We start from the raw sequence: 27186 nt of genomic DNA on the forward strand, positions 1-27186 counted from the left end.
AATTGGGGGAATGGCTGAACAAATATGATTGTGATGGAATACTATTGTGTTATAAGAAATAACAGGCAGGGTGCACTTTAAAAATCTTAAAAAAGCTTACATGAAATGATGCATTAGAATATGAGTAGAAACAGGACATTGTACAAAGAAACAACCGTATTGTAGGATGATCAATTGACATGACTTAGCTATATTGTCAGTAATATAATGATCCAGGACAATTCTGACTTAAGATGAAAAATGCTATCTGTCTCCAGATCTACAGAATCTGAATGCAGATCAATGCATACCTTTTTCCTTGGGTTTTTTATTTGGTCTGTGTTTTCTTTAACAAAATGACAAATAAGGAAATATGTTTTGTATGACTACATGTGTATAATCTATAATCATACTGTTTGCTTTCTGAAGTTGTGGAGAAAGGGAAAGAATTTAGAATTCAAAAATTTTAAAAACTAATGTTAAAATTTTTTATATGTAATTGGGAAAAATAAAATAATAAACTGAAAAAAGTAAATTGTATAATATGCCCAAATAAAATAATGAAGTAGTTCATAAAATGAAATGACATATATTGACAGAGTTCATCTGTGAGAAATAAATTAGTAGCTTAAAATGAGGGTTTTCAAGCTAGTTTGACAATGCACTAAATTAATAGCGACCAAATTCTAAAAGAAAACCTTTAAGATCAAGCAAGAGGTCATACTTTATACTATTCTTAATATTAGTGATATGAGACAAAAAAGGAAACTATGAGTCTTGTTTTAATAAAACATTAAATCATAAAGTTTAATTTTAAAGACACCTTATAGGTCAATGACAAGTTTTCATTTAAATGTCAAATAATCTGAAGATCCAGAATAAGACAAAAATAAAAAGATGGCATACTTGGTCAACCCAATAATTCAGCTCAATATTATATCTTTGATGATGATGCAAAGAGCTATTTTTAAAGAATATAGCTGAATGTGATTTGTAGGAAGAGATAGGCACAAGAAGACTACAAGAATGCAAAACCAGTGTAATTTAGACCACGATAATTGAAGGACATTGAAATAAAACATTGAAGCACAAATACAGTTAGACTATAATCAGGACAATGAATGAGTGTTTTTATAAAATATGAGATTCTATGTCCAAAAAGAAATGAGACTTTGATTATACATGAACATCAAGATTATTTGATTTTTTGCCAATGAAGGAAGGAAAGAATAAAAGGATAAAAGGAGGGAGGAAGGGAAGGAAGGAAGCAAGGTAAGGAGAAAAGAAAGAAGAGAAATAAGAAAAGCAGGGAAAGGAGGGAGGAAAAAGAAGGGAGAAAAGAGGCAGAAATAAAACAATGAAGAAAGTTAGGAAGATAAGGCAAAGAAGGAATATTTAAGAAAGTGAGAGAAGGAAGAAGGAGGATATGAATGGAGAGAAAAAGGAAGGGAAAGAAGTACGAGGGAAGGAGGGAGCAAAGGAATAAAGAAAAAAGGGAGGGAAGAAAAGAGAAAGAGAGAGTATGAAGGAAAAGGGAATTAATATTCATAATCTCATGTTTTTGTATCATGAAAATATCTAAACATTTTCTTGAACATTTTTTAGATTGTACCTCTTTGTTGAAGTAATCCACTCCAAATCAGTTACCACTCAAAGTACAAAGTTGTTTCTTTTTTAAAATTCGTCTTCAATTTTCATTTTTAAACCCTTAAGAGAAGTTCTCTAGTTCTAAAATTCCAGTTTGATTAAAAAACGAATGATTTTCAAAATTTTTAGACACCTTAATCATATATCTTCTTAGTCTTTGTCTTTCTAAATTAAAAGTTCTACTTTTAGTCTTTTTATTCCTTTAATAATTTTAGCTATCTTTCTCTAGAGCTTTTCTGAACTGTGCCTTATAAGTATACTTATGTATAAGTATATATATATATATATATATGTATATATATACTGTATACTTAATATGTGTTTATGGAAATGAATTTAATCATATTTTTATTTAGCACTGTATACAATTATTTCGGGCATGACTGCATCTTGGCTTTAAAAAATACTAGGTAATGTTTTAGTGTTTTGTTTCTAAAATTCTCCATAGCAGTGCTAGCAATTTACTGGTCTTTGTGGCTACAGCAATAATATCAAGTTGAAGGCTTCTTAAGCTTTTTTCACGTGCAACCCTTTTTTGCCCTAGAAGTTTTTACATTACCCCAGGTACATAAATATACAAATCAAACATTTATTTATAATAAATCATTATTCTGTGCCCTCCCACATTCAGTTACAAGACTCTGTATGGTGTCATGAATAAGAAGTTGGGAATCTATACAACTATTCTCTCTCTATTTTCGGTTATAACTGCTCGTTTTACATTAATGTAATTTCAAAACAAAGTGTCAATAAGTGTATATTAAACTCCTCCTAAATGCTAGGTACTGTGTTAAATGCTGAGAATACAAAGTTCCTGCTTTCTCATAATCTAATACGAGAAACAACAAACAAAAATCTATGTATAAGCAAGATATACAGTATAGTCTGGAAATGATCAGCATAGGAAAGCCACTAGCATTTAGGAAAAGCAGGAAAGGCCTTTTGCAGAAGGTGGGCTTTTAGCTGAGATCTGAAACAAAACCAGGGAAGCTACAAAGCCAAGATGATAGGGAGATAATTACCTCTCCCTCATGATGGACACCCAATGAAAATTCAGTGTCCTAAAACAGAGTGGTTTGTACAATGAACAGCAAAGAGGACATGTGGAAGGAATAAAGAGTGAGAATTTTGGAAAGGTAAAAGGGTTTTAGGTTAGGAAAGCTTTAAAAATCAAAGAGGATATTACATTTGTTTCTGAAGATAATAGGAAGCCATTAGAGTGAACCAAATAGGGAAAGGACATGTTCAAATGTAGTTTAGGAAATCACTTTTATATCTGAATGGAGAATAGATTGTAGTGGAAAACACCTGAGGCAAGGAAACCAACCAGGAGGCTTTTGCAATAGTCCAAACAGGAGGTATATCATGATATACCATGATGGTGGTGTGCCAAAGACAAAAAGAAAAATATGCAAGAGATGTTACAAAAGTCAAAGTGACATGAAGACAATAGATTTATATGGAAGGAGAGGGAGAAAGATTAAGAAGTCAAAGATGACACCTACCTTGCGAGGTTAGTGACTGGGTAAATGGTGGTACTCTAGATATTTACAAGAAAGTTAGGAAGAGGCAAGGGCTTGGTAGAAGAGACAATGAGTTAGTTTTGGGCATATTGAGTTTAAGATGTCTATAGGACATAGCTGCCTACCTCAGCTAGCCTCCAAGGATAGCCCAGGTTTCTAACTCTCTCACCAACTGCAGTTATTCCCTGAGCACAGCTTCAGGCTTTCCATATCTAGTACTATTTTCTGTTCTTGGGAAGAAATAGAAAAAAGACTCTAGAGAGAAGAATTGAACTGGGGATCAGTTGAACTTTGATGCTTTTCTTCTAACCTACTTGACTTACTGGATTTTCAGATTGATTCCTGTATTCACTTCCTCTACATTTTTTTTCCTATCCATCTGATCACATACAGCAGTGGACTCTGCTTTCCCCATTTAACTTTTTAGTTTCCACTTCAATTATCCAACTTGGTCCACTTCAACTATCCAGTGACTCCTGGAATTTTCATCCCTATGATGCTCATCTTAGATCTGCCTAACTCTATCTCCAGTCTTGGATTCAGCCTTACTAGCCCTATATAACTGCTGCATAAGATTTCAGCTGACACAAATAGTCTTTAAAATTTAGTTTGTTGTCAATGGAGGAAGGGGAAAGAGAAGTGAGATAATTTTTAATTTAATTAATTGAAAATTATTTTATTCATACTACCTATCTATGACTGATACAAACCTTTAAAAACTTTAAAAAAAGGGGAAGCTAGGTCTTGCAGTGGATAGAGCACCAGCCCTGAAGTCAGGAGGACCTGAGTTCAAATTCGGTCTCAGACACTTAACACTTCCTAGCTGTGGGACCCTGGGCAAGTCACTTAAGTTACTTAACCCCAATTGCCTCAGCAAAAAAAGAGAAAGAAAGAAAAGAAAGAAAGAAAGAAAGAAAGAAAAGAAAGAAAGAAAGAAAGAAAGAAAGAAAGAAAGAAAGAAAGAAAGAAAGAAAGAAAGAAAGAAAGAAAGAAAGAAAGAAAGAAAGAAAGAAAGAAAGAAAGAAAGAAAGAAAGAAAGAAAGAAAGAAAGAAAGAAAGAAAGAAAGAAAGAAAGAAAGAAAGAAAGAAAGAAAGAAAGGAGGGAGGGAGGGAGGGAGGGAGGGAGGGAGGGAGGGAGGGAGGGAGGGAGGAAGGAAGGAAGGAAGGAAGGAAGGAAAGAAAGAAATAAAGAAAGAAGGAAAGAAAGAAATAAAGAAAGAAGGAAAGAAAAGAAACATTTTTTTAAAACTTTTAAGAACTATAAAACTTAAAAAATTTTTAAAAATACAAATAATGTCTAATGTATTTATACAAATGACCAGGAATTTCAATTCAATTTAATGAATATTAGATCATAAGAAAAAATCAAATCCTACTTTAAAATAAACATATTTTGTGGGTTACTATGACTTAACCAGACTGCAGCATAACCAACAAGGAACTCTGAAGAACTGAGGAAAGATTGTTATATGACAAGAAGAAACAATAGTCTTGATCACTGGTAGAACAAAGGAATGATAGGTAGACAATCCAAGTGTTACGATGGTACACTCATGATGTTGGGAAAGATGAAGAAGGCCTCCCAAATCCCTTGTAGAAAATTTTTTTGGGGAATACAGACAAGAATCATTTAACTTGGGCAGGAATGATTGGGTTGGGACTCACATTCCTGCATGACATGACTAGTGAGATGGCAAATTCATTTGAGTAAACTGAGTAAATGCACATCTTAAGAATTATGTTACTCATTCTACTAGGATAGTTTAAATGTTTAATAGTGATTAAAAATACCTTTCTCTGCTTTAATCAGCTCCTTTCCAATTTCCAAGGTGACATAGGCAGTACCATTCAGAACTATATCAGTTATGGTTTTCCATGCATTAGAAGAGAGACGTTCAGAAAGAGAGATAAAGTTCCCTGCTGCATTGTTTATTACAACCTAATAAATCAAAAATACAAAAGAAAAGTTATAAACATTTGGGGGAAGGGCAGATAAAAAATTTTTCTTTCAAGTGCTTTTAGCTTTTCATGTAAATTTCTAGATGATTCAATCAACTTGAAGTTACTGTCTGATAAGAAACAATGTAGCTATGTTCTTTGCTATAGAGCTTTTTAAAATTATGAAACCCTTTTTATTTCCCCAAAGGCTCTGAATCATAATCCCTGGTTCAGTATTAGAGTGGAGACTGGAAGTAAAGGAACAAACATGGATTAAGCATGTTTAAAATTTACTTCAAGAACCCTCAAGAGACGTCTCATGAATCTCTGAGTTTCCATGAAAGGACACTAGAAAACTACTGCCTGAGACTGCATTTTAAAGTCTATTCTGTTTTATTTTTCTTGATAATCTCAGATGATAAAACATTATTCTCCTAACCTAGTAAAACATATCTATAGGTTTCAGTTTGTAACCCTTTACCTCTGACAAACCAAAGTATATTTATGAGAAATAGGGTGTGGGGTGATGCAGAGAATAGGGAAGGTGGAAAAGAGAGAAGCTCCGCTCCTTTTCATGAGCTAAACCAAGGACCTTCCTTGGCCTCATAGAGACCGTGAATTATCTAAGATGGCTAATATCTGCTATTCTTGTTTCATAATCATATTAAACAAAAGGTAATCAAGGTGTATGATTTACAAATGAAATTTTTTTTGTTAAAAATGCACATAATGGGGCAGCTAGGTGGCGCAGTGGACAGAGCACCAGCCCTGAAATCAGGAGGACCCAAGTTCAAATTTGACCTCAGACACTTAACACTTACTGGCTGTGTGACCCTGGGCAAGTCACAACCCCAATTATCTCAACAAAAATAAATAAAATAAAAATATACAAAAAGTATTTATTCATAATTTCAATCTCTAATTTTATTTAACATTATTCATAAAATGTATGTTATGAGATAATATTATTAATATTAGTATTAACAATAGCAATAACACATTTATTGATCTTGTCTATTCATCAAGCCTGCTTAATCATTTACTATACTACCCATTTACCTAACCTGGTTCTTAGCATCTAATTAGCTGTGAAATTTTAACTAAATTAAATTAAAGTGGACTGGGAATGATACCTATTATTCCTAATATAAGGGATGCTGAGGCTGGTGGATCACTTAAGCTCAGGAGTCAGGAGCTTTTCAGTAGGCTACATCAATTGAGTTTCCACATAAATCTGGTGAGTCCCTGACAAACAAGTGCCCTGATCCCATGACCGCTTGGCATTGTCTGACTGATGCAACTAACTGAGTGTTACCTACAAAGAAAGCTAGCACTAGCTAGCTTCTTGAGAAAGAAAATTAACTACTTTGAAAGAAGGCCCAGAAATTTTCCCTTAGTTCACTACTACATAAAGAACCCAACTTTCCCTGGACCACTATGGCTTCCCAGCAGTTCAGCCCAATTAAAAAACTGAGTAGCTCAAAGCTCCCATGACAGTCAGGCATAAGAATGGGTTAAGTGTGACATTCAATTTTCAGCCAAGAAAGAAAGGGAAAGCTAGTGTTAAAAATAAATAATTATAACTAAGTTGATTATCTAACTCAAATGAAAAAGATTAAACTTATAAAATCTCCCTGCATTGGGAATCAAATACAGTTGCTTTTCAAAGAACTCACAATTCAATAAAAACTTATAAAACATTAAAAAAAATTCTAAGTGCCAAAAATAGAAACAAAATGAAATCTTAATCTCAAGAAGCTTATATCTTATCAAAATACCCATAAAAATATACATACACACAATACATATACACATAAATAAATAAAAAGTCATTGAGGAAGGACAAAACAATAACATCTAATAAATTAGGTAGGGTTTCACAGAGCAGGTGTCCCCTGAATTTAATCTTGAAGTAAGACAAAGGCTTAGAGATGAAACTGCAGATATTTGCTTGTAGGAAATAAAGTGTGTAGTTTGAGTAACAACAATACAAATTGATTAGATTTTCGATTATATGATGGGAAGTAATATGAAACAAATATAGAAAGGTACATTGGAGCTAGGTTTTATTATAGGTCGTTAGGTTGAAGAGTTTGTATTGCGAAAATTTAATTGATTTTATATAGATTTTTACTGATCCTATTTTTAATTAATTGATCTTGTCCTATAACTGTTATGGTTCTTTGTCTTTGATTAGTTCAGAAATTTAGCTGAAGTAATAAGTTTAGAAATCCATTTTTCCTGCTGTTCTATTCTTGATTCAAGGAAAGTCATCATCTTTGGGGAATTTAAGTACATACTAGGGAGTTTTATGTAGTATCTTCACATTGCCAGAGTATTCTTCAAGGATTTCTGGTCTGTTATCCAAAAAAGTCTGGCCTGCTATCTCTAACATGGCATGTTAATCAAACAAGGAATACTTCTCAGTAACAGAACAGAGGTTGTTTTTGCTAATCCCATATTCTCAACTTCAAACAATCATATTGTTCCCCACATCTCAATTATGTAATCAATCATGTCCTCACCCCAGGAATGATGCCAACCCTATAACCAATTGTTACATACCCTGTCCTTGTTTTATTCTTTATTCTATGTTTATAAAAGGGAGCTGTGACTCAATTTAAAATCTCTAGGCATCCATAGACCTATTTTATTCACAGGTTTATATCTTATTAATATTATATTACATGCACAACCCATATAAGATTGATTGCCACTGTAGGAAGGGGTGAAGGGAGAGAGGGAGAAAAAAATGGAGATCAAAATCTTATAAAATTAAATGTTGAAAATAAATAATTTTAAGCTTAAATTAAATTTTTAAATGTTCCATTGCTTAGAGAAAACTTGCCTCAGCTTACATCTACTTTTGCTGAATTGTGCTCATGACAGTATTTTATCTTAAAGGCAAGCGGGTTTCATTAAGGTTTTTTGAGCAATGGAGTGATATGATAAAACTTCTAGCTTGGGGAAATTACTTGGGCAGTTTACATAGAGAACAAATTGAAAATGGGATAGTCTGGAAGGCAAGGAGATTACCAATATAATCCAGGGAAAACCTGGTGAAGACCTGAACTTGAATAGTGGCTAGATGAGTAGAGAAGAGAATGGATAGAAGAGATGCTATAAGGGCAGACTTGATAAGGTTGTAGCAAATCCTTGGATGTGAGGGATAACAAAAAGAGAATGTGATACTTAAATTCAGCAACTTTTTTGAATAAATAAAATATAATCATAATGTTATAATGTATGAATATCTTATAAATTTTGTAAAACTTAATTCATTAGGCATTTTTGTTAGATTTCCAAATTCTAAATCAAGGCCTCCATTAGAAAAATATGACAAACTGTACCTCAGTTGCTATTTAACAGTAAGTTGATGCTTAAAATTAGACAAAAAAGGAAGATTACATGTTTTGGTTTTTATTTTATTTTTCAACTGGAAAAATGAAGAAACAGATTGTCATAACTAGGGCCCAAGAGGCACAATGGGATAAGTCAGACCAAGAATAGCCAGGGTCTGAATGCCAGGCAGTCCTCATTAGAATGGCATCAGTGATGAGCAGAAAGTACAAGTAGACAATAAAAAGTACAAGGGAGGCCCAGTATCAAGTGGTGAAGTCTCAGCCATGGGTTCTGTCATTCAGGGGAAGAACTTAAAAGGATTAGAGGTGAGAGGAGAAATAAGAAACTCAGTCCTATGAAAACTAGATTACCCTGCTGAGAATTAAAGTGGGAATTCAGGCATGAAGGGATCAGATGATGACCCAGTTACTGTATTGAATATAAGGCTTGACTGCAAGGATGACAATGTTGAATTAGTAAGCTTCTGGCCTAGAACTAATTATATTTCCCCTACCTTGAAACATAGCTGGTCTCAGAGATGACTGATGGATACACCCATCAGAAATATTGTAAAGTAGATTATTTTGGCAGATATGTAGAGAATGAGTAGAATATCAAGGAGGAAATCCATAAAGATAGTTCAGGATCTTAAATTGAATGGTGGCTAGATGAGTGGAAAAGAGAAGATATAAGAAGATATAAGAAGATATAAAATAAGAGATACTATAAGGTTAGACTTCATAAGATGTAGCAAATAATTGGATATAAAGGATGACAAAGTGAGAAGCTAAGAATGAAAACAAAAAGAGATGAGTATAAATATGGATGACTGAGATAACTGCAGTATGCTTAAGAGAAACAAAGAAGCCTCAAGAACAGGTAAGTTTAGGGAAAAGAACTGGTTTTAGGAGGAGCCAAGACGGTAGCAAAAAAGCAGGGATTTACCTGAGCTCTTCCCCAAATCTCTTTAAATACCTCTAAATAATGATGCTAAACAAATTCTAGAGAGTCAGAACCCACAAAAAGATGGAAAGAAACAATTTTCCAGCCAAAGACAATTTAGAAGTTTTACAGGAAAGGTCTTTGGACCAGGCTAAGAGTGAAGGCCAGTGTGGCTTCAGCAAACCAAAAGCCATTCCTGGGAACCATTAAATCAGAAGCTGTAACAGCTTTTCAGCCCACAGAGGTAAAGAGTTAACAACTTGTCAGGAGGAGATTACTAAAGATCTCTTTGCTAGCACTAAAGCAGGACTCTATTCTGCCCATACTTGGATCCAGGTTCTAGTCCTGGGTGGCAGTCCTAGGATAATGAGGAGAATTAGCACACTGGAGCTTGTGGCCATAGATAGTAAGAATCCTTGTCATAGTTCCAGGGCAAAAAAGAGTATTTGAGGTCACTCACAGACCACAGAACAAGTCAGGAAAATAGTAAACATCTCTCCTTAGATCATACCTTGGAAGAACTGAAAATTCTAGAAGGATCTCAAAAAATGGCTACCAAAAATCCCTGAACCTGGGACACTATCCTACACCCTGGAAGCAGAATCCCACTTTAACAAAGTTAAAAGTCAATTAAAAATAGAAAAAATGAACAAACATAAAAAAGATTATGACCATAAAATGTTACTATGGTGATAAAGGTCAAAACACATACTCAGAAGAAGATAAAGTCAAAGCTCTGACATACAAAGCCTCCAAAAAATATGGATTAATCTTAGGCCATAAAAGAGCTCAAAATGGATTTTTAAAATCAAGTAAAAGAGGTAGAGGAAATATAGGAAGATAAATGAGAATAATGCAGGAAAATCATGAAAAATAAGCTAACACTTTGGTAAAAGAGACACAGAAAAGTATTGAATAAAATAACACCTTAAAAAAACCCAACCTAGGCCAAATAGTAAAGTAGTGACAAAAAGCCAATGAAAAGAACAATACCTTTAAAAGCAGAAATTGGCCAAATGGAAAGAGAGGAACAAAAATTCACTGAAGGGGAAAAAAATTTAAAAAGTAGAACTGAACAAATGAGAAAGGAGGTTCAAAAGCTCAGTGAAGAAAAAAATTCCTTAAAAATTATGATTAAGCAAATTTCTTTATGAGAAATCAAGAAACAATAAAATATAACCCAAAAGAACAAAAAAAAAATAGAAAATAAAGTGAAATATATCCCTGGAAAAACAATTGATCTGGAAAGTAGTCCAGGATAGATAATTTTAACATTCTTGAATTACCTAAAAGTCATGATCAAAAAAAGAGCCTACATATCATCTTTTAAATTGTCAAGGAAAGTTGTTCTGATACTATAGAATCAGAGGGTAAAATGGAAATTGAAAAAATCTACTGATCATCTCCTAAAAGAGATTCAAAAATTAAAACTTCTAGGAATATTAGAGTTAAAATTCCAGATCTCCCAAATCAAAGACAGCGATATTGCAAGCAGCCAAAAAGCAACAATTCAAGTATTGTGGAGCCATAATCAGGATAACACGGGATTTAGCAGCTTCTACATTAAAAGATATCCTGGAACTAATGAAAAAAAAAGTCAGAGGAAGGTGGTCTAAGTGTACCTGATCTAAAGCTATATTATATAGCAGCAGTCACCAAAACCATTTGGTACTGGCTAAGAAATAGAACGGTAGATCAGTGGAACAGATTAGATACAAAGGACAAAAAAGGGTACATCTATAGCAATCTAATCTTTGACAAACCCGAAGATACCAACATTAGGGACAAAAATTCATTATTCGGAAAAAACTGTTGGGAAAACTGGAAATTAATATGGCAGAAATTAGATATGGACCCACACTTAACACCATATACCAAGATAAGATCAAAATGGGTCCATGATTTAGGCATAAAGAATGAGATCATAAATAGATTAGAGGAACAGAGAATAGTCTACCTCTCAGACCTCTGGAGGAGGAAGGAATTTATGACCAGAGGAGAATTAGAGATCATTATTGATCACAAAATAGAAGATTTTGATTACATCAAACTAAAAAGTTTCTGTACAAACAATACTAATGCAAACAAGATTAGAAGGGAAGTAACAAATTGGGAAAATATTTTTAAAAGGAAAGATTCTGACAAAGGTCTCATTTCCAAAATATATAGAGAACTGACCCTAATTTATAGGAAACCAAACCATTCTCCAATTGATAAATGGTCAAGGGATATGAACAGACAATTCTCAGATGATGAAATTGAAACTATTTCCACTCATATGAAAGAGTGTTCCAAATCACTACTGATCAGAGAAATGCAAATTAAGACAACTCTGAGATACCACTACACACCTGTCAGATTGGCTAAGATGACAGGAACAAATAATGATGAATGTTGGAGGGGATGTGGGAAAACTGGGACACTAATACATTGCTGGTGGAGTTGTGAAAGAATCCAGCCATTCTGGAGAGCAATTTGGAACTATGCCCAAAAAGTTGTCAAACTGTGCATACCCTTTGACCCAGCATTGCTGTTATTGGGATTATATCCCAAAGAAATACTAAAGAGCGGAAAGGGACCTGTATGTGCCAAAATGTTTGTGGCAGCTCTTTTTGTTGTAGCTAGAAACTGGAAGTTGAATGGATGTCCATCAATTGGAGAATGGTTGGGTAAATTGTGATATATGAAGGTTATGGAATATTATTGCTCTGTAAGAAATGACCAGCAGAAGGAATACAGAGAGGCTTGGAGAGACTTAAATCAACTGTTGCTGAGTGAAATGAGCAGAACCAGAAGATCACTATACACTTCAACAACAATACTGTATGAGGATGTATTCTGATGGAAGTGGAAATCTTCAACATAAAGAAGATCCAACTCACTTCCAGTTGATCAATGATGGACAGAAATAACTATACCCAGAGAAGGAACACTGGGAAGCGAATGTAAATTGTTAGCACTACTGTCTATCTACCCAGGTTACTTATACCTTCGGAAGCTAATAATTAATGTGCAACAAGAAAATGGTATTTATACACATATATTGTATCTAGGTTATATTGTAACACATGTAAAATGTATGGGATTACCTGCCATCGGGGGGAGGGAGTGGAGGGAGGGAGGGAATAATTTGGAAAAATGAATAAAAAAATAAATTAAAAAAAAAAAAGAATCATCTACATCCCAAAAGAGGATTGTCAGGACTGAATGTGGATAACAACATAGTATTTTCACCTTTTTTGTTTGCTTGCTTTTGCTTTTTTTTCTCATGTTTTTGATCTGATTTTTCTTGTGCAGCATGATAAATGTGCAAATATACATGTAAGAACTGCATATGTTTTTGCATATATTGGATTACTTATTGTTTAGGGGTAGCAGTGGAGGGAAGGGATGAGGAAAAATGTGGAGCATAAGGTTTTAGAAGGATGAATGGTGAAAATTATCTTTGTATATATTTTGAAAATAAAAAGCTGTTATTTAAAAAAAAAAGATATCCTGGAAGTCAATGTAGTAGAATTATGACCAAAAATCACTTACCGAGCAAGACTGAGTACATATTTTCAGGGGAAAAATGGATAATTAATGAAATAGAAGACTTCCAGGGATTTTTAATGAATAGAAAATTTGACTTTAAAATACAAGATCCAAGAGAAGCATAAAAGGATAAACAGGAAAGGGAAATCATAAGCTACTTACAAGCTTACATAGAAACTCATGTAGCTCATAAGAACTTTCTCATATATTGACAAAGGGAACAAATATGACTTCAATATTGGAGGATAATAACTAAAAAATAAAATTAAGGGATGAGAGAGGAATGTAATGAGAGAAAGGGAAAGGGAGAGATAGAATGGGATAAATTATCTCATTTAAAAGAGACAAGTAAAAGTTTTTATAGTGGAGGGGAAGGAGGAGTTAAGAGAAAGTGAATGATTGTTACTCTTATCAGAATTGGTTAAGCGAAAGTAAACAAGAGTGTATGACACGTACTCTCAAATGGATATAGAATGGAGTAAATTATTTCACATTAAAGAGGTAAGTAGGAAGAGAAAGAGATAAGAGAAAGTGTGGAGTGGAATGATAGAAAGGAGAACAGACTGGGGGTGGGGTAGTAAAAATAAAAGCTTTAGTAGGGACAGGGTGAAAGGAGAATAAGAACAGAATAAACAAGGAAAGAAATATAGTTAGCAAAAGCAATTATGAAAAAAAAATCTGAAGCAAGATTCTCTGATAAAGGCCTCCTTTCTCAAACATTTAGAAAACTAATTCATATTTATAAAAATAAAAGCCATTTCTCAATTGATAAATGATCAAAAGATACCAACAATTTTTAGATAAAGTGATGAAAGCTACCTACAACCATAAGAAAAGGGATCTAACTCCCTATTGATTAGAGAAATAAAAATTAAAAGAATTCTAAGATCCTACCTCATACCTATTAGATTGGCTAAATGGACGAAAAAAGGAAATGACACACATAGGTGTAGATATCCCTTCCCTCTATGAAGAGTAGAACTCTTAGACAATCAAATAGAATATCTGAGAGTTGCAGTACCCAAAATCAGTTCCATCACTATGTAGTAAAATTGGTAATGAACTTTTCTGAGCTTAATTCCATGTGTCCTAGGGCAGAAGTCACGGACAAACTCTTGTTCATATGTAGAGCCTTCCCAGATTGATTATATCACCCTGAAAGCATTTCCAATGACAATTAGTAATTGAGAAATGTCTGCTAATACATCACCCAGAGGCAATAAGTTATACTACCATATGGACAGGTAGAAGACTAGGTCCACTGCTAATGTTTTCATTCATTTCATTAAAGAAAGATTTTTGATAAAAAATCTCTTGTGCACCATATCCTGAAACCAAAGATAAAATTGTATTCCATGTGATGGAGGGGAAGTGAAGGAAATGAAATATTAATGCATTGTTGGTAGAATTGTGAACTGAACCACCCATTCTGTAAAGCAATTTGGAACTATGCCCAAACAGCTATGAAACCATGTCTATCCTGTGACTTAGCAATAGCCCTATTATGTCTGTACCTCAAAAGAGATCAAAAACAAAAAAGAAAAAGATCTATATGTACAAAAATATTTATTACAGCTCTTTTCTGTGGGCAAAGAACTAAAAATTGGGAGGGTGTCCATCAATTGTGGAATGGCTGAACAAATTGTGTTATATGATTATGACAGAATATTATTGTGCCATAAGAAATGATGAGAAAAACCTGGAAAGACTTCCATGAGGTGATACAAAGTGATATGTACTTTGTACAAAGTAACAGCAATATCATAGGATTTTCAACTGTGGATTATGTAGCTATTCTCAGCAATCCATTAATCCAAAACCACTCTGAAAGTCTTATAATGAAAAATCCTATCCATCCCCAGAGAAAAAACTGATGGCATCTGAATACAGACTGAAGCATGCTTTTTTTACTTTCTTTTGGTCTGTTTTCTTTTACAACATGACTGTAATGGATATTTTTTGCATGATTACACATATAGAACCTATACGGAACTGCTTGCCTTCTCAATGGAGGTAAAGAAGGAAGAGAAAAAATACAGAACTCAAAGTTTTAAAAATGAATATTAAAAATTGTTTTTACATGTAATTTTGGAAAAATAAAATATTAAATAATTGAAAAGAACTCTTAATTTTAGGTATAATGAATTTGAGATATTGATGGAGTATCAACCTTAGGGTGGACCAGATGGCTTCTGAGGTAGTAACAGTATTAATATTAATAATCTATAGAATATTTACATACTTTAGGTTGATGAAGCAATTTACAAATATTATCTCATTTTATCCTTAACAAATCTGAATAATAGGCACTATTATTATCCCCATTTTGCAGAAGAGGAAACTGAGGAATATAGAGTTTAAATGACTTGACCAAGATCACATAGTATAAGTATCCCAGGTGAGATGTGAATTCAAGTCTTTCTGAATCCAGATCTAGCACTCTATTCAGGGACAGCCCTTCTACCTGGGAAATTATGTGATACCTATGGGATTTAAGTGATCATAGTTTTGAAGGTTTAATGCTCAGGCATTCACCACATGGAGTATAATTTCATCTCTGGTTTCAGGATACAGCCTACTAGAGATTTTTATTCAATCAAATTAATGAAAACATTAGGCAGGGGCCTAGCCTTCTACCTGTCCATATTGTAGTACAACCTACTAACTCTGGGTGATGTGTTAGAAGACATTTCTCAATTACTATTTGTCACTAAAAGTGCTTCCAAGGGATACAACCAATTTGGGAAGGCCCTAAGTATGGACAAAAAATGTTGTGACTGATGTCTGAGCACACATGGAACTAAGCTCAGAGAGGTTCATTACTAGGTTTGCTACAGTGATGGAATTGTTTTTGGCTACTGCAACTCTCCAAAGTCTACTTGGATGTCTAAGAGTTATGTTTAGGAGGACTCAGATCTATAGAACTGCAGCTCCTAAACTATGAAAGTCAAGCATCAAATAGGATTATGTAACAAAACTTGTGCTACCTAATACAGAGAATTTTTACATATCATGACCTATTACTGTTGGAAATGCCCCAGATTTAAAGGACAACTACTAAGGCAGGGAAACATAGAGATCTTTAGTAATATAAGCACCTTCAGCAAGAGTCAGAGCCTGTGTTCAAGTGTAACTGCTAAAGCTATAAGTCTAGACAAGTCATTTAAACACTTTGGACCTCAGTTTCCTCATATGGAAATTGAGGGAACTAGACTGGATGGCCTTGGATACCCTTCTGGCTATATATCTATCATTCTATGATTATTGGTTTCCATCTTTGCATCTCCAACATTTAACACAATCAACAAATTTAACTCAGATTGTTATCTTTCCTAAGAATCATTACTTTTTAAATTGGATCTTTGCTTTCCTACTTCCTAACTTTATGTCAAGAATAATAATTTACCATATTATATACTACTTGAAGGGAATGGTCTTAAAGGTTAATACAAAAAGATACAACTCTTTTCTCTCTGATACATGTGCAGGAACTGCATTAAGAATTTTGTTAACTTATAAATGTAAGAATTTACTAAAGACCTATATATTTGCTAAATTTTGGCTATTTGAAGGTGTAATAGTTGCAAAAATTAAAAAGTGGCACAAATAATTTCACGTAACAAACTTTTCTTTGTTATACAAAAGAGATCACTTTTTGGCTTGTCTAGTGAATATATCTACAGTCAGAGTAGGTCATATTTGCTAACACACCAAAAGATGTATAAAAACAATTGTTAACATGTTTGGTCTAACTTTGTAATTTTTTCAAAGTGTACCTTTTGCTGATGTATCGTGAAGCATAATTCTACATTTGATGACTAAATCAAATGAGTACTACAAAATATAAAGTCAAAATTTTACACAAACTATTCAATTAAAGGATCATCATTTTCTTATAGCTGAAAGATGGGAAAACAAACAAGGAATAGTTTGTTTTTCATGATAATTACGAGGCAGATCAAAGCTGTTTCACCATTTGGTAACATTGCCTAATCTCTCATCAAATGTCATTAAATGATTATAGTTCATAAAATAGGAAGGAGTTACATCAGTACCAGGCTACAGAACTGCAGCACTTGTTTCATTTTCCTCAAGCTCACTGGTTACCCAAATGGGGATTGTTTCATTCTACCAACAGGATCTTTATCTTTAGATTCTGAAAAACTTTTCTGTGTGTCTGTATTGAGTTAGCCATGATACCATATTTTTCTTCATATAGGCTTATCATTATGCTGTAGCAATTAGGAAAAGTTTTTGTGATAAAGTTTTTTACATGTTCTGCCAAAATATATTTTTTATAAAATTACATAGATGAGAAAGTTCAGGAGTAGCCTGGGTATCAAATTATATATAGAATTACCTCTGTAGTTAGTTATAGAAAATAGAAAACAGAAGTGTCAATATTCACTTCATTGTGGACATCAATACAAAACATGATAGTAAATCTTTCCATTGCCACTGGCCTGCACATAATTTTATGAGAGCATAAAATTTAATGAATAAAGCTCTGGATGTACAGTTGAGAAGGGCAGCTACATGATACAAATGAATAGAGTGACAGGCTTAGAGTCATAAACAGGAACTCAAATCCAGTCTCAGAAACTTGCTAGCTGTGTAACTGGACAAGTCACTTAATCTGTTTGCCTCAGTTTCCTTATCTATAAAAATAGGGATGAGTGCCTACTTTCCAAGTTTGTTGTAAGGAGATAACTGGAAAAATACTTGACACAGTGCCTGGCACATAATGAGCTCTATATAAATGTTATTTATTATTATTATTATTTGAATCTTGCTTTAGATGCTTATTAGGTATGTGACTATAGATAGTTCACTAAGTCTGAGTTCACTTTCCTCATTTGTAAAATAGGTAAAACCACAGCATCTCCCTTCTTGGCTATTCTAAGCATGAGAAGTGAAAATTAATGAAAAAAATCTTTGAAATGCTAACTGGTACTTAAATGCCAACTATGATTACATGCAGACAGGATATCACGGTGGATACTAAGCCTCAGAGTCAGGAAGACCTGGGTTCGGAATCACCTTTGACACAGTGGCTGTGATAGATAATTTTCTTAACTTCTCATTGTCCCAGCCAAACTTCTAAATTATAAACTGCAAAGCAGGTACCAAAGGGATTTGCTTCTTTGGGAGTCCCCTATGTCAGAGAAATATGGTTAAATCTAAAAAATAAACATGACAATCAGTAAATGTTGAACTCAAATAGATGATTAATTACAGAGATGGTTTCAGGCCTTCATGATAAAGGGCAATATAGCCTTTCATTTTATCACTCCTCATTTCATAGTTGGCTCTGCAAAGAAAGTTTTTCAGAGCTTCAGAAAGTAAGGTTTATATTACAATATAATTTTGTGGATATCCTCACTATCTAATGCACTAAAAGTCTTAGGACACTGCTACTCTTGTACTTACATCTGGATGACCGGCTATTTTGATTAATTCAGAGACAGCATTTTTAACCATCCCAGGATCCCTTACATCACACTGGATTGCATGCACCTGAAAAAATCACAAAAGAAAAGAAAAAAATGGAAAGCTTCTCAATTTTTATATGTTGATAATATGACACCATCCTAAACTAGGAAGGGGGGGGAAAGTAGTATAGTGAACAGAAGGCCAATGGTTCAAGATCTTTTTTTGATATATTGGCTATGTGTCTTTTGGCAAGTCACCTTGGTTACCTTATAAGATTGTTCCCAAGCAACCTTATAAAAATTATAATTTTCAGAATTGCTGTCCATTTGTAGTATAGAGAGTTCCCTACACTGAAGAGATCACAGAACTAGACCAAAAACCAAACAATAAGGCTTAAAATATCATTTAAAATAAATTTCTACTATATAATTTTATATAAAAACAAAGCTGAAAAATACCTTATTTCCTGTTTGAGAAGATATTTCTTCTGCAGTAGCTTTCAAAACATCAATTTTCCTACAAACAAATTAAATGATATTCTGTGTGAGCCTTAAACATTTTTATATATTTCAAAGCTTTCTTTTAATTTGGACAAAATTCTTCTTACTTCTTTTCTAAAAAGGCAGACTTTTGGGGTAAGGAAGAGAATAAAGAAAACATATAATATAACGAAACAGTTTAATTTGACTGATTCATTAAAAATGTCAAATTTAAAGTTTAAAAATCTTTTGTGCTTTCCTTGGTCTATAAGTACTAATGGGTTGAATATTTCCATTTTTAAGCAAAAAATATTGTCATCTTATAGTTGTATTCATAATAAATTACTTAATTTATCTGTACCTATCTCATTCTCAAGATGAAATTTAATAGGAAACAATTATAAGCCATAGAAACAATTTAGGGATCAAAGTTTATAGACATAAAACAAAGGAAACTAAACAATTCACAACCTTCAGGCTATAAGTACAGCTTCTAAGTCTTAATGCCCTCGAGGGTAGCATAAGAATTTACATATGATTTTTTTTTGGACTCAAAGATGATTTAACCTACCTAATAAGCTGAGCTCCCACATCATTCTGTGCACTGAAACTTTCCTCAAATTTAAGGACACTAAAAAATTGCATTATGATTGTTATTTTATTCATGACATATCAGTAATAAATCTACATATTCTTGTAAGCATTTACTCTTCATTATTATTATTTCCATCCCAGCCATTTATCAAGATTACTACATTCCATTGCTACATAGTTGTCAATCTCATTGAAAATAGTATGTATAATCTACATTACCCTGGGTAGAAGATTAATTATCTCCTTGAGGAGAATTAATTACCAGCACTGAAAGGAGGATAGTTGATTAAAGCAACTTTGTTACTTCATCTGAACTATTTTTTTTCTAACCTCACAGTTAAAGAGGATGTGTGCTGGATTGTTGTTGGGGAAAGTTCTTTGCCAACCCTAAAACACACAAATGTTGAGTTATTACATGTTCTAAATTCCATACACATCATCTTGTCCATGTCAAATATCTCAGAATTTTCCTTTAAAGTGATTTTGTGCAAATAATCTAATGATATCCTAAATTTCAGTGTAATCAGGCAAGATTTAAAACCTTATTTAACTTCTCATCTATTAACAATATATTGATATTACAATAATAAGAGAAAACGAATTTTCATTACTACAATTAAGGACGTTTTACATAAATTATTTACCGACTCGCTATCACGCAGGTTGCACCCAGACTGGAGAAAACTGTGGTCAATCCTCTTCCAATACCAGTACCTCCACCTGTGATGAAAACTACTTTTCCTTTAAAACTATTAGGTGGTAACATCACTTTTTTAAGAGGCTTATAGAATTTAGATCGTTCTGCATCTTTGCTTTTGTATAATTCTTTTGTTCCACAACTGAAAAGCTTAAAGAGGAAAAAAAAAACAACAAAGATGGATAAAAGAATAATTGAATGACAAATGATGTCTACATTCAGAAAACTGTATAAATGCACAAAAGTATAAACTACTTACCTTTAAAATTAAAGCTAATTTCGCTAGCAAAGTTTTATGATAAGCACAAGTTTCATCCTAAATATCTTTTTTTAGTAACTATGTAAAATATTACTTATAATTATATTATATTACATTATATTATTATCATATTGTTACATTATATTATCATTGTATGATTCAATAAAATTATAGAATAGAAATATTAATTTTCCTTATAACAATTTGGTGCTAAAACTGGTTTGAATAACTTGGGAATCAATCTAGATGTGTACCATAGCTTGATAAATAATAATAGCTAGAATTTAAATAGCATTTGAAAGGTTGTAGAATGCTTTACATGGATTATCTCACTTGATCCTTATAACTACTTTTATCCCCATTTAATAGATGAGGGAATTGTGACAGAGTATTAAGGGACTTGTTTAGGATCATACATACAGTAAGTGCCTAGAGAAGGATTTGAACTCCTTTTCCTTCTTCTAAATTTAGCATTCTATGCATTATACCTCTCTGGGCTACAGTCTATTCCTCTGGGTTAAAAAAAAAATTGGGTAGATTATATAATCTCTAATGTACTTTCCAGCTCCGTGTTCTGTTATTCTATAATTCTACACACACACACACACACACACACACACACACACACACACACATGCTGGTAACTATCTGAGATAAGGTTTGAACTTGGAAGAGAAGGTCCTGATTCCACACACAGAGCTCTGCCCACCACACCTTTTAGTACCCCTTTTCTTAACTTCTTTACAGTGAAATAATCAAAAATAGGTAATATCAATATAGATGATAAATTTTCAAATAGACGTTTAAAATAAATACATTTGTCTAACCCTACTTGATCTTCTGGCAAATAAATTCATAATGTGACAGTCTCTACTATGTCCAAAATAAGAAAAATCCAGAAAGCCTTAATCAGAAAAAGGAATTGTGTTGGCAAATCTTATGGTATGTGTGATAACATAAGATCCTTATAATTTTCAGGAGGCTGTAATTAGTGAGAGTTGTAATTTAGAGCAAACCAAAGCTTCCTTTTGGGATCACGATTTTAAAAATTTACATTTCTCTCAAATTTCAGGAGATATCCGGTACAGTAGTCCTCTAGCTTCTCTTCTGCATTCACTGTGGATGCTGACCCCACCAGGAATTTTGTGGCTCCCCTACATCAATCCTAAGAAAGGGTTCCAGTTCATTGAAGATTGGTGGTATCCTTAACAGGAATAAGGATAGGAAGAGAACCTGAAGAAAGTGATAAAACCCAAAGAGAAGAGAGCTTCAAGAAAAGAAGGTGCCAAAGGCAGCAGAGAATGGGTACTTATTTAAAAAAAAAAAAAAAAAAGATCATTAGCAAATGTTGGAAGGAATGTGGGAAATTATCCATGTATATTGTTTGAAAATAAACAACTTTAATTTTTAAAAAAAGGTCATTAGATTTGATAATTAAGAAATCATTAATATTATAAGGACTGGTGGTAGTCTTGAGGCCACCAAGGCAGTCTCCCCGTAATTTATAAAACTTAGGCATAGAAAAATAATGACAGCAATATTTTTAAGGTGAATACAACCGTGTGTCCAAAAATAAAATCTTTCCAACCACCAGTGAGCCTTTCCTCTGGTACCTGTTTACCTTAAATCTCCCCCTCCCTCCCAACTTTGATATGCAAATCAGACAGTTCCAGATGGCCACTAAAATCAGGGCTTAAGCATCCCACTTTCAAAAGAATAATTTGAAGCACATTTTCCCTTCCCAGGAGCATAATATTACCATGGGAACAAGCCTTCTCAGCTGGATCCATGCCTCTGCGCCTCTCAGTGCAGTGCTGCCCTTATATGAGTTTTATTTTATTAATAAGTTTAAAGTCTAAGTTGTATTTTAAATTTCTTCTTCCTTTTTTTAAATCTGCTCCCCCTTCTCTTACCACTTGCCAAAAAAACTTTCCTTTGAACTGCTCTCAATTGACAATACATATTGTGAAAAACAATTAAAAATTATGTTCCCATAGCAGAGGAAAACTGAAAGTCTGGAATCAGAAGTAGTCCAGAGAGGGGGAGCAGGGGAGCTCCTGAAACCAGGTGAAACTAGGTAAAACTGGGGAGAATTAGTTGTGTAGTTTAAAAAAAATTAAAAAAAAAAAAAAAGGCAATAGGACCAAGGCCATAGCTTTGCTAGACTGTGTATGTTTAATTGCTTCATAAATATCAACTCCTCCTCTCCAGGAGAAGTAAGGCCCATTTTAATGGTCATACAATGTTTGTAGCAGAAAGGAAAACCTATTAAGGGGTGTGTATATTGTAGGAGAATGGGAAAGAATGTTAACATCACCTTCCCAGCCAATGGGGAGATGGGGGAGGGATATCACTGCTAGGATCAGGGATAAAAAAGGCTATGCTCTTGGCTTCTGTAAAGTGTATAAGCTCATTGTGAGTTTTCACACTCACTCCTGCAGGAATGTATTAAAAGTTTAAGTTGCTTCACTCATCCTGAAATTGTTCATTTATTGAGCCCTTACTTAGGGTTTAGGATTTTGTTTCCAACAATATTAGTCACAACATCTGGAGTCATTAAAGGATTTTATTTTTCCCCAATGCCTCTAGTTTTTCAGAGACCTTTCCTTAGACATAAACTAGGTCACTAGACAAGAATTTTTACCTGTCAGACCTCAATAATAGAGCTCAAAGGTGAGTAGGAGAACTCAATGTCCTCCCAAAAGGAACTCACTTATGCTGAAAGCCTAACTCGAAAAAATTCTGGAGAGAGCATTTTGATTGAATGACAAGGCAAATTGTAGAGAATTAAAGAGAAAGGAAAGGAAGTGGAGGTACCCAATGTATACAGCCTTCTTAATGAATTTAGGCATGAAAAGAAAAAAAATATAAAGTTTTTAGGGATCATGTGGATTTTTTGAGGATGGGGGCAGGCAGACATAAACATGTTTGTAGCCAGTAAGGAAACTGCTAAAACAAAGAGATAAAGATAAATGAGAGAGTGGAGATAACAGAGGGATCAATCTGGTAGAGGAAAAAGGATGGAATGGAATCCCTAGCAGAGGAAGAATGGTTTCTCTTGCATGGAGGATGAAAGGGAAAGGGAGGAGGGGTTATGTGAATCATATCTAGGGATATAATTCTCATCATAAAATGAGAGTAGATACATCTGCATACTAAAAAAATGGGGTGCTAAAGTTAGAGACTGAGTACTTAAATGTTCACTTTTCATCATAGCATTTAGAGTCATTTACATATTTAGTTCCCTTACAAGGAGTCATAATTTTCTATTAGTGCTATTCACTAGTCATTTAAGACAGGAAGAAAAAAGCAAAAGTTTTTTGAAATTATGATTCTATGGCAGGAGGATCAATCTGACAAATTCTCAATAAACTTGATGAAAAAATATGGCATAAATGAGCCTTTTCCAGGTCTTTTCCAGTTCTTGCCTACTTTAGTGCCTACTTTTCAACTACTCTGCATATACCTTGTTCAACTAGATCCTGATTAGTACAAATAATGAATCAAGTCAAGTGGGACTACACTGAGAAATTATAACTATGTAAAAATATAGTAATTTTCCAGATCAATTTAAAATATGCAATAAGAATCTGAATAATAATACCACTTGATGGCATTCAATATTTTTACTAATAGGAATCTATCTGTATATGCAAAGTTATTTAATGGTATTGATTCCATTAAAATGTGAAACTCCTTTTATATTCTAGTTTTTCCTTTGTTTCCCCAATCCTCAGCTAAAGACTTGATATACAGCAAGTTCTTAACTTATGTTTGTTTACTGACAAGAAAGTTTGGGCTTGCCCAAACATACTTAGCTGAGACGGTTGTGCCACAGTTCTCTTTTACTGTGCTGACTCAGTTTCCCTAAACTGTCCAGCCTCGGTTTCCCCGAATTGTTCTGCCTCAGTTTCTAATTTTTCTGCTCAATCCTAAAAAACCACCCCTCCCTCTTAATCATCAGAATATTTGATAAGGATAAAAGATCTTATATTTTAGAATATCAGAATGCCTCTCCCCATCCCAATCTATCAGAATATCAGATACCGCCTTATCAAGATACTTCTCCCCATTATGTCATCCCCATCTTTGGTGCCTCCCCCAATCCTGGTTCCACTCTCAGCACCCTGACTCTGTCCCCTGCTTAGGTCTCCCCCTGACTCTGAGCCACGTGTATATATGTCATGGAGAACTCTCATTGTTGGCTGGATTCTTGGAAATAGTTTCGTTCAGCCCTGGGACCAAACCATGGATCCATTTGGTCCCAGTAAATCTCTCCTTTTCAAATAAAATATTAAATACTCTCTAATCTCTATCTTGCCTCAGTTTCTCCAGCTTTACAGAATGAGTATATAAAATTCTCTAGAATGTCAAATGTCCAAGCTCATTTCCCTTTCTAGGGAAGCCAAAAGCTTGTCTGAATACTTTTGGCGTAGCTATAACTGTTCATGGACATGTTGAAATAAAGGCTATCCTTTCCATGGGCTACCTTGATTGCATGTTTAGGAGATGCAGCTCTGTTTCCCACATATGGTGAAATGTAGACATAAAAATATTATAAGTAGAGCGTTTCCAAGCATAACTCTAGCTGGGAGCAAAGAACTAAATAAAGAAAATTAATTTGTGAGGGTCAGCCTGACGAGACCTGATCTGTATGAGCTCCAACATTTTTTTCCAGGGTGGGGAAGGAGGAGTGAGAGAAGAGTGGAGAAGGAGACAAAGCCAACAGAATCACAGAGTTAATAGTTGAAAGGGACTTTAAAGATTATGTATTTTTATTCCCTCATTTCACATACTAGGAAACTGAGGCACAAAAATATAAACTGATTTGTCAAGAATACAGTCAAGTAAATTACATGCTGAGATTCAGTCTTTTAACTCCAAATCCAGTCTGTACTTAGTTAGTTTTCATTAACAAGCCAGAGTCTATGCTTCAGTGAATGCAAGGTGGATATCTTAATAACAATGCAATCATAAACTTCATTCCCCCCACCACCACCACTTGCAAAGCAATTAGAGTGTGTAGAATAGATGCAGCCTGATTCTATTAAGAAAGTGATAAAATCAGGGAAAGGAGAAACAAAAATACAATGAATAAAAGCACAGAAAAATTCATTGCCCAGCAATGTTGAAATGAAATAAAGGCACCCTGCTTTTATACAAAGCAATTCTTGGCCTCTGAGGCTAGAAACAGGAAAAAAATTTCAAAGGAGGAAGGGGAGAGAAATAGGACATAAGCTGGCACTTCTTGACTTCCTATCCCCACCTCCATCCCAAGATAGAGACAGTATGAAGAGTTTTAATCACAAATATTTCTGTGGCATTGTAAGATTTCAAATTTGCTTGACATGTATAATTTCAATGACAGAATGGGGAGGCACCTGAGATGGGAAAGTTATCTGATATTCTTATGGGGTAAAGTATCTTGTAAAGTTTGGGCTAGATCCCTAGAGGCCCTCAGGATCAGCCAGAGTTAGGATAAATAAATGTCCTTGGTCTTTAGGGGTAGAAGTAAGAAGGTAGAAGAAGAAGTAAGAAGTAAAACTGCCTGGAATTTTGCCAAAGATCTCTCCTCAATTCTGGAGTCCAGAATCTCCACCTTTCTCCTGCTTGGCCTGCTGACAAGTGAGATCTTGCCTCTCTCCTCTAATCCTGCCTACTATTATCTTTACACCAAGGGTGAGAAAGGCTATTTATCCAAACATGTGCTAATAGAGTTATTGTCTCACATCAAATAGGTAATTAGCCTTAAGTGCTTGGTTGTCTGATTCAAGTGCACCTTTTCACAGTTTCAGCCCTTTACATTATCTGATATTCTATGGGATGGGGAGCTTGGCATCTGATATTCTGAAATATGAGATCTTTTATCCTTATCAGTTATTCTGATGATCAAGAGGTAAGGGTGGTATGATAGCCTGAGCTTTGGGGCAGAGTAACTGAGGTAGGTAATTCAAGGAGACTGGCATTACAGCTCCCAAAGAGAAAGACTGAGAGTTGGGCCAGTCAGGCACCCCTTTTGTGTCATAATCAGTTCCAGCTATACCTCCAAGTCACTGATTCTTCTGGTTTCAAGAACAATCAAAGGGCTTTATACCATCTCACAGTACCAACCCCAGACTCATCATGACCTGTCAAAGTTGGGAATATTTTCATATGCTTTAAGAACTGCCTCTCATAGGCCATGTTACAGTAGATACTTGTATGAAATTATACATGTCAAGCAAATTTGAAATCTTACAATGCCACAGAAATATTTGTGATTAAAACTCTTTTCATACTGTCTCTATCTTGGGATGGAGGTGGGGATAGGAAGTCAAGAAGTGCCAGCTTATGTCCTATTTCTCTCCCCTTCCTCCTTTGAAATTTTTTTCCTGTTTCTAGCCTCAGAGGCCAAGAATTGCTTTGTCACCCTATAAAGAATCTCAATACCCCACATTCGATACTGGATACTTGGAGATGAGAGTTCGATCTCTTGCCTTGGTTTCTGCAGTATTATACTTCAAGTTAAAAAGACAACTGGAATGATTAAATAACAATGTGAATTGGAAAATATGAATTCAAATCCTGGGTCTGATGTTACTAACTAGGGAGATCCTTGTGAAAATCCCCAATAAGTTCTGCAAAATGTTAAGGGGAGGATGTCAGTCTTGCCCTGGTTCCTGGCTGAGCAGTAGTGATATAAATTGTGTGAGGGGTCCCTGAAACTATGTCCCCTTTAAAAGAAGGTGATTGGGGTCTCAAATTCTCCCCCAGGAAAAGCATACCTTCCCCAGACAAAATTTGTAGTGTCCAGTTGTCTCTCAATTGTAATCTTCCTCT

General features: G+C 34.2%; 1 protein-coding gene across 4 annotated transcripts in view; it reads right to left on the reverse strand.

Annotated features, from left to right (window-relative positions):
- DECR1 (2,4-dienoyl-CoA reductase 1) overlaps positions 1–27186 on the reverse strand; it is a 59817-nt gene that overhangs the window by 23370 nt on the left and 9261 nt on the right. For 2 of the 4 annotated variants that reach the window (XM_074269970.1, XM_074269951.1), the window contains exons 2-6: positions 20056–20258; positions 19389–19448; positions 18797–18854; positions 18336–18422; positions 4941–5088 (exon numbers count right to left, since the gene is read on the reverse strand). In XM_074269970.1, the coding sequence (XP_074126071.1) occupies positions 4941–5088; positions 18336–18422; positions 18797–18854; positions 19389–19448; positions 20056–20177 (475 nt within the window). In that variant the 5' untranslated portion in view covers positions 20178–20258. The remainder of the gene's footprint in view (positions 1–4940; positions 5089–18335; positions 18423–18796; positions 18855–19388; positions 19449–20055; positions 20259–27186) is intronic. The other 2 variants (XM_074269981.1, XM_074269962.1) reach the window with 1 other exon arrangement.

This window comes from Sminthopsis crassicaudata, chromosome 1 (assembly GCF_048593235.1).
Source record: "Sminthopsis crassicaudata isolate SCR6 chromosome 1, ASM4859323v1, whole genome shotgun sequence".
Taxonomy (NCBI): Eukaryota; Metazoa; Chordata; class Mammalia; order Dasyuromorphia; family Dasyuridae; genus Sminthopsis; species Sminthopsis crassicaudata.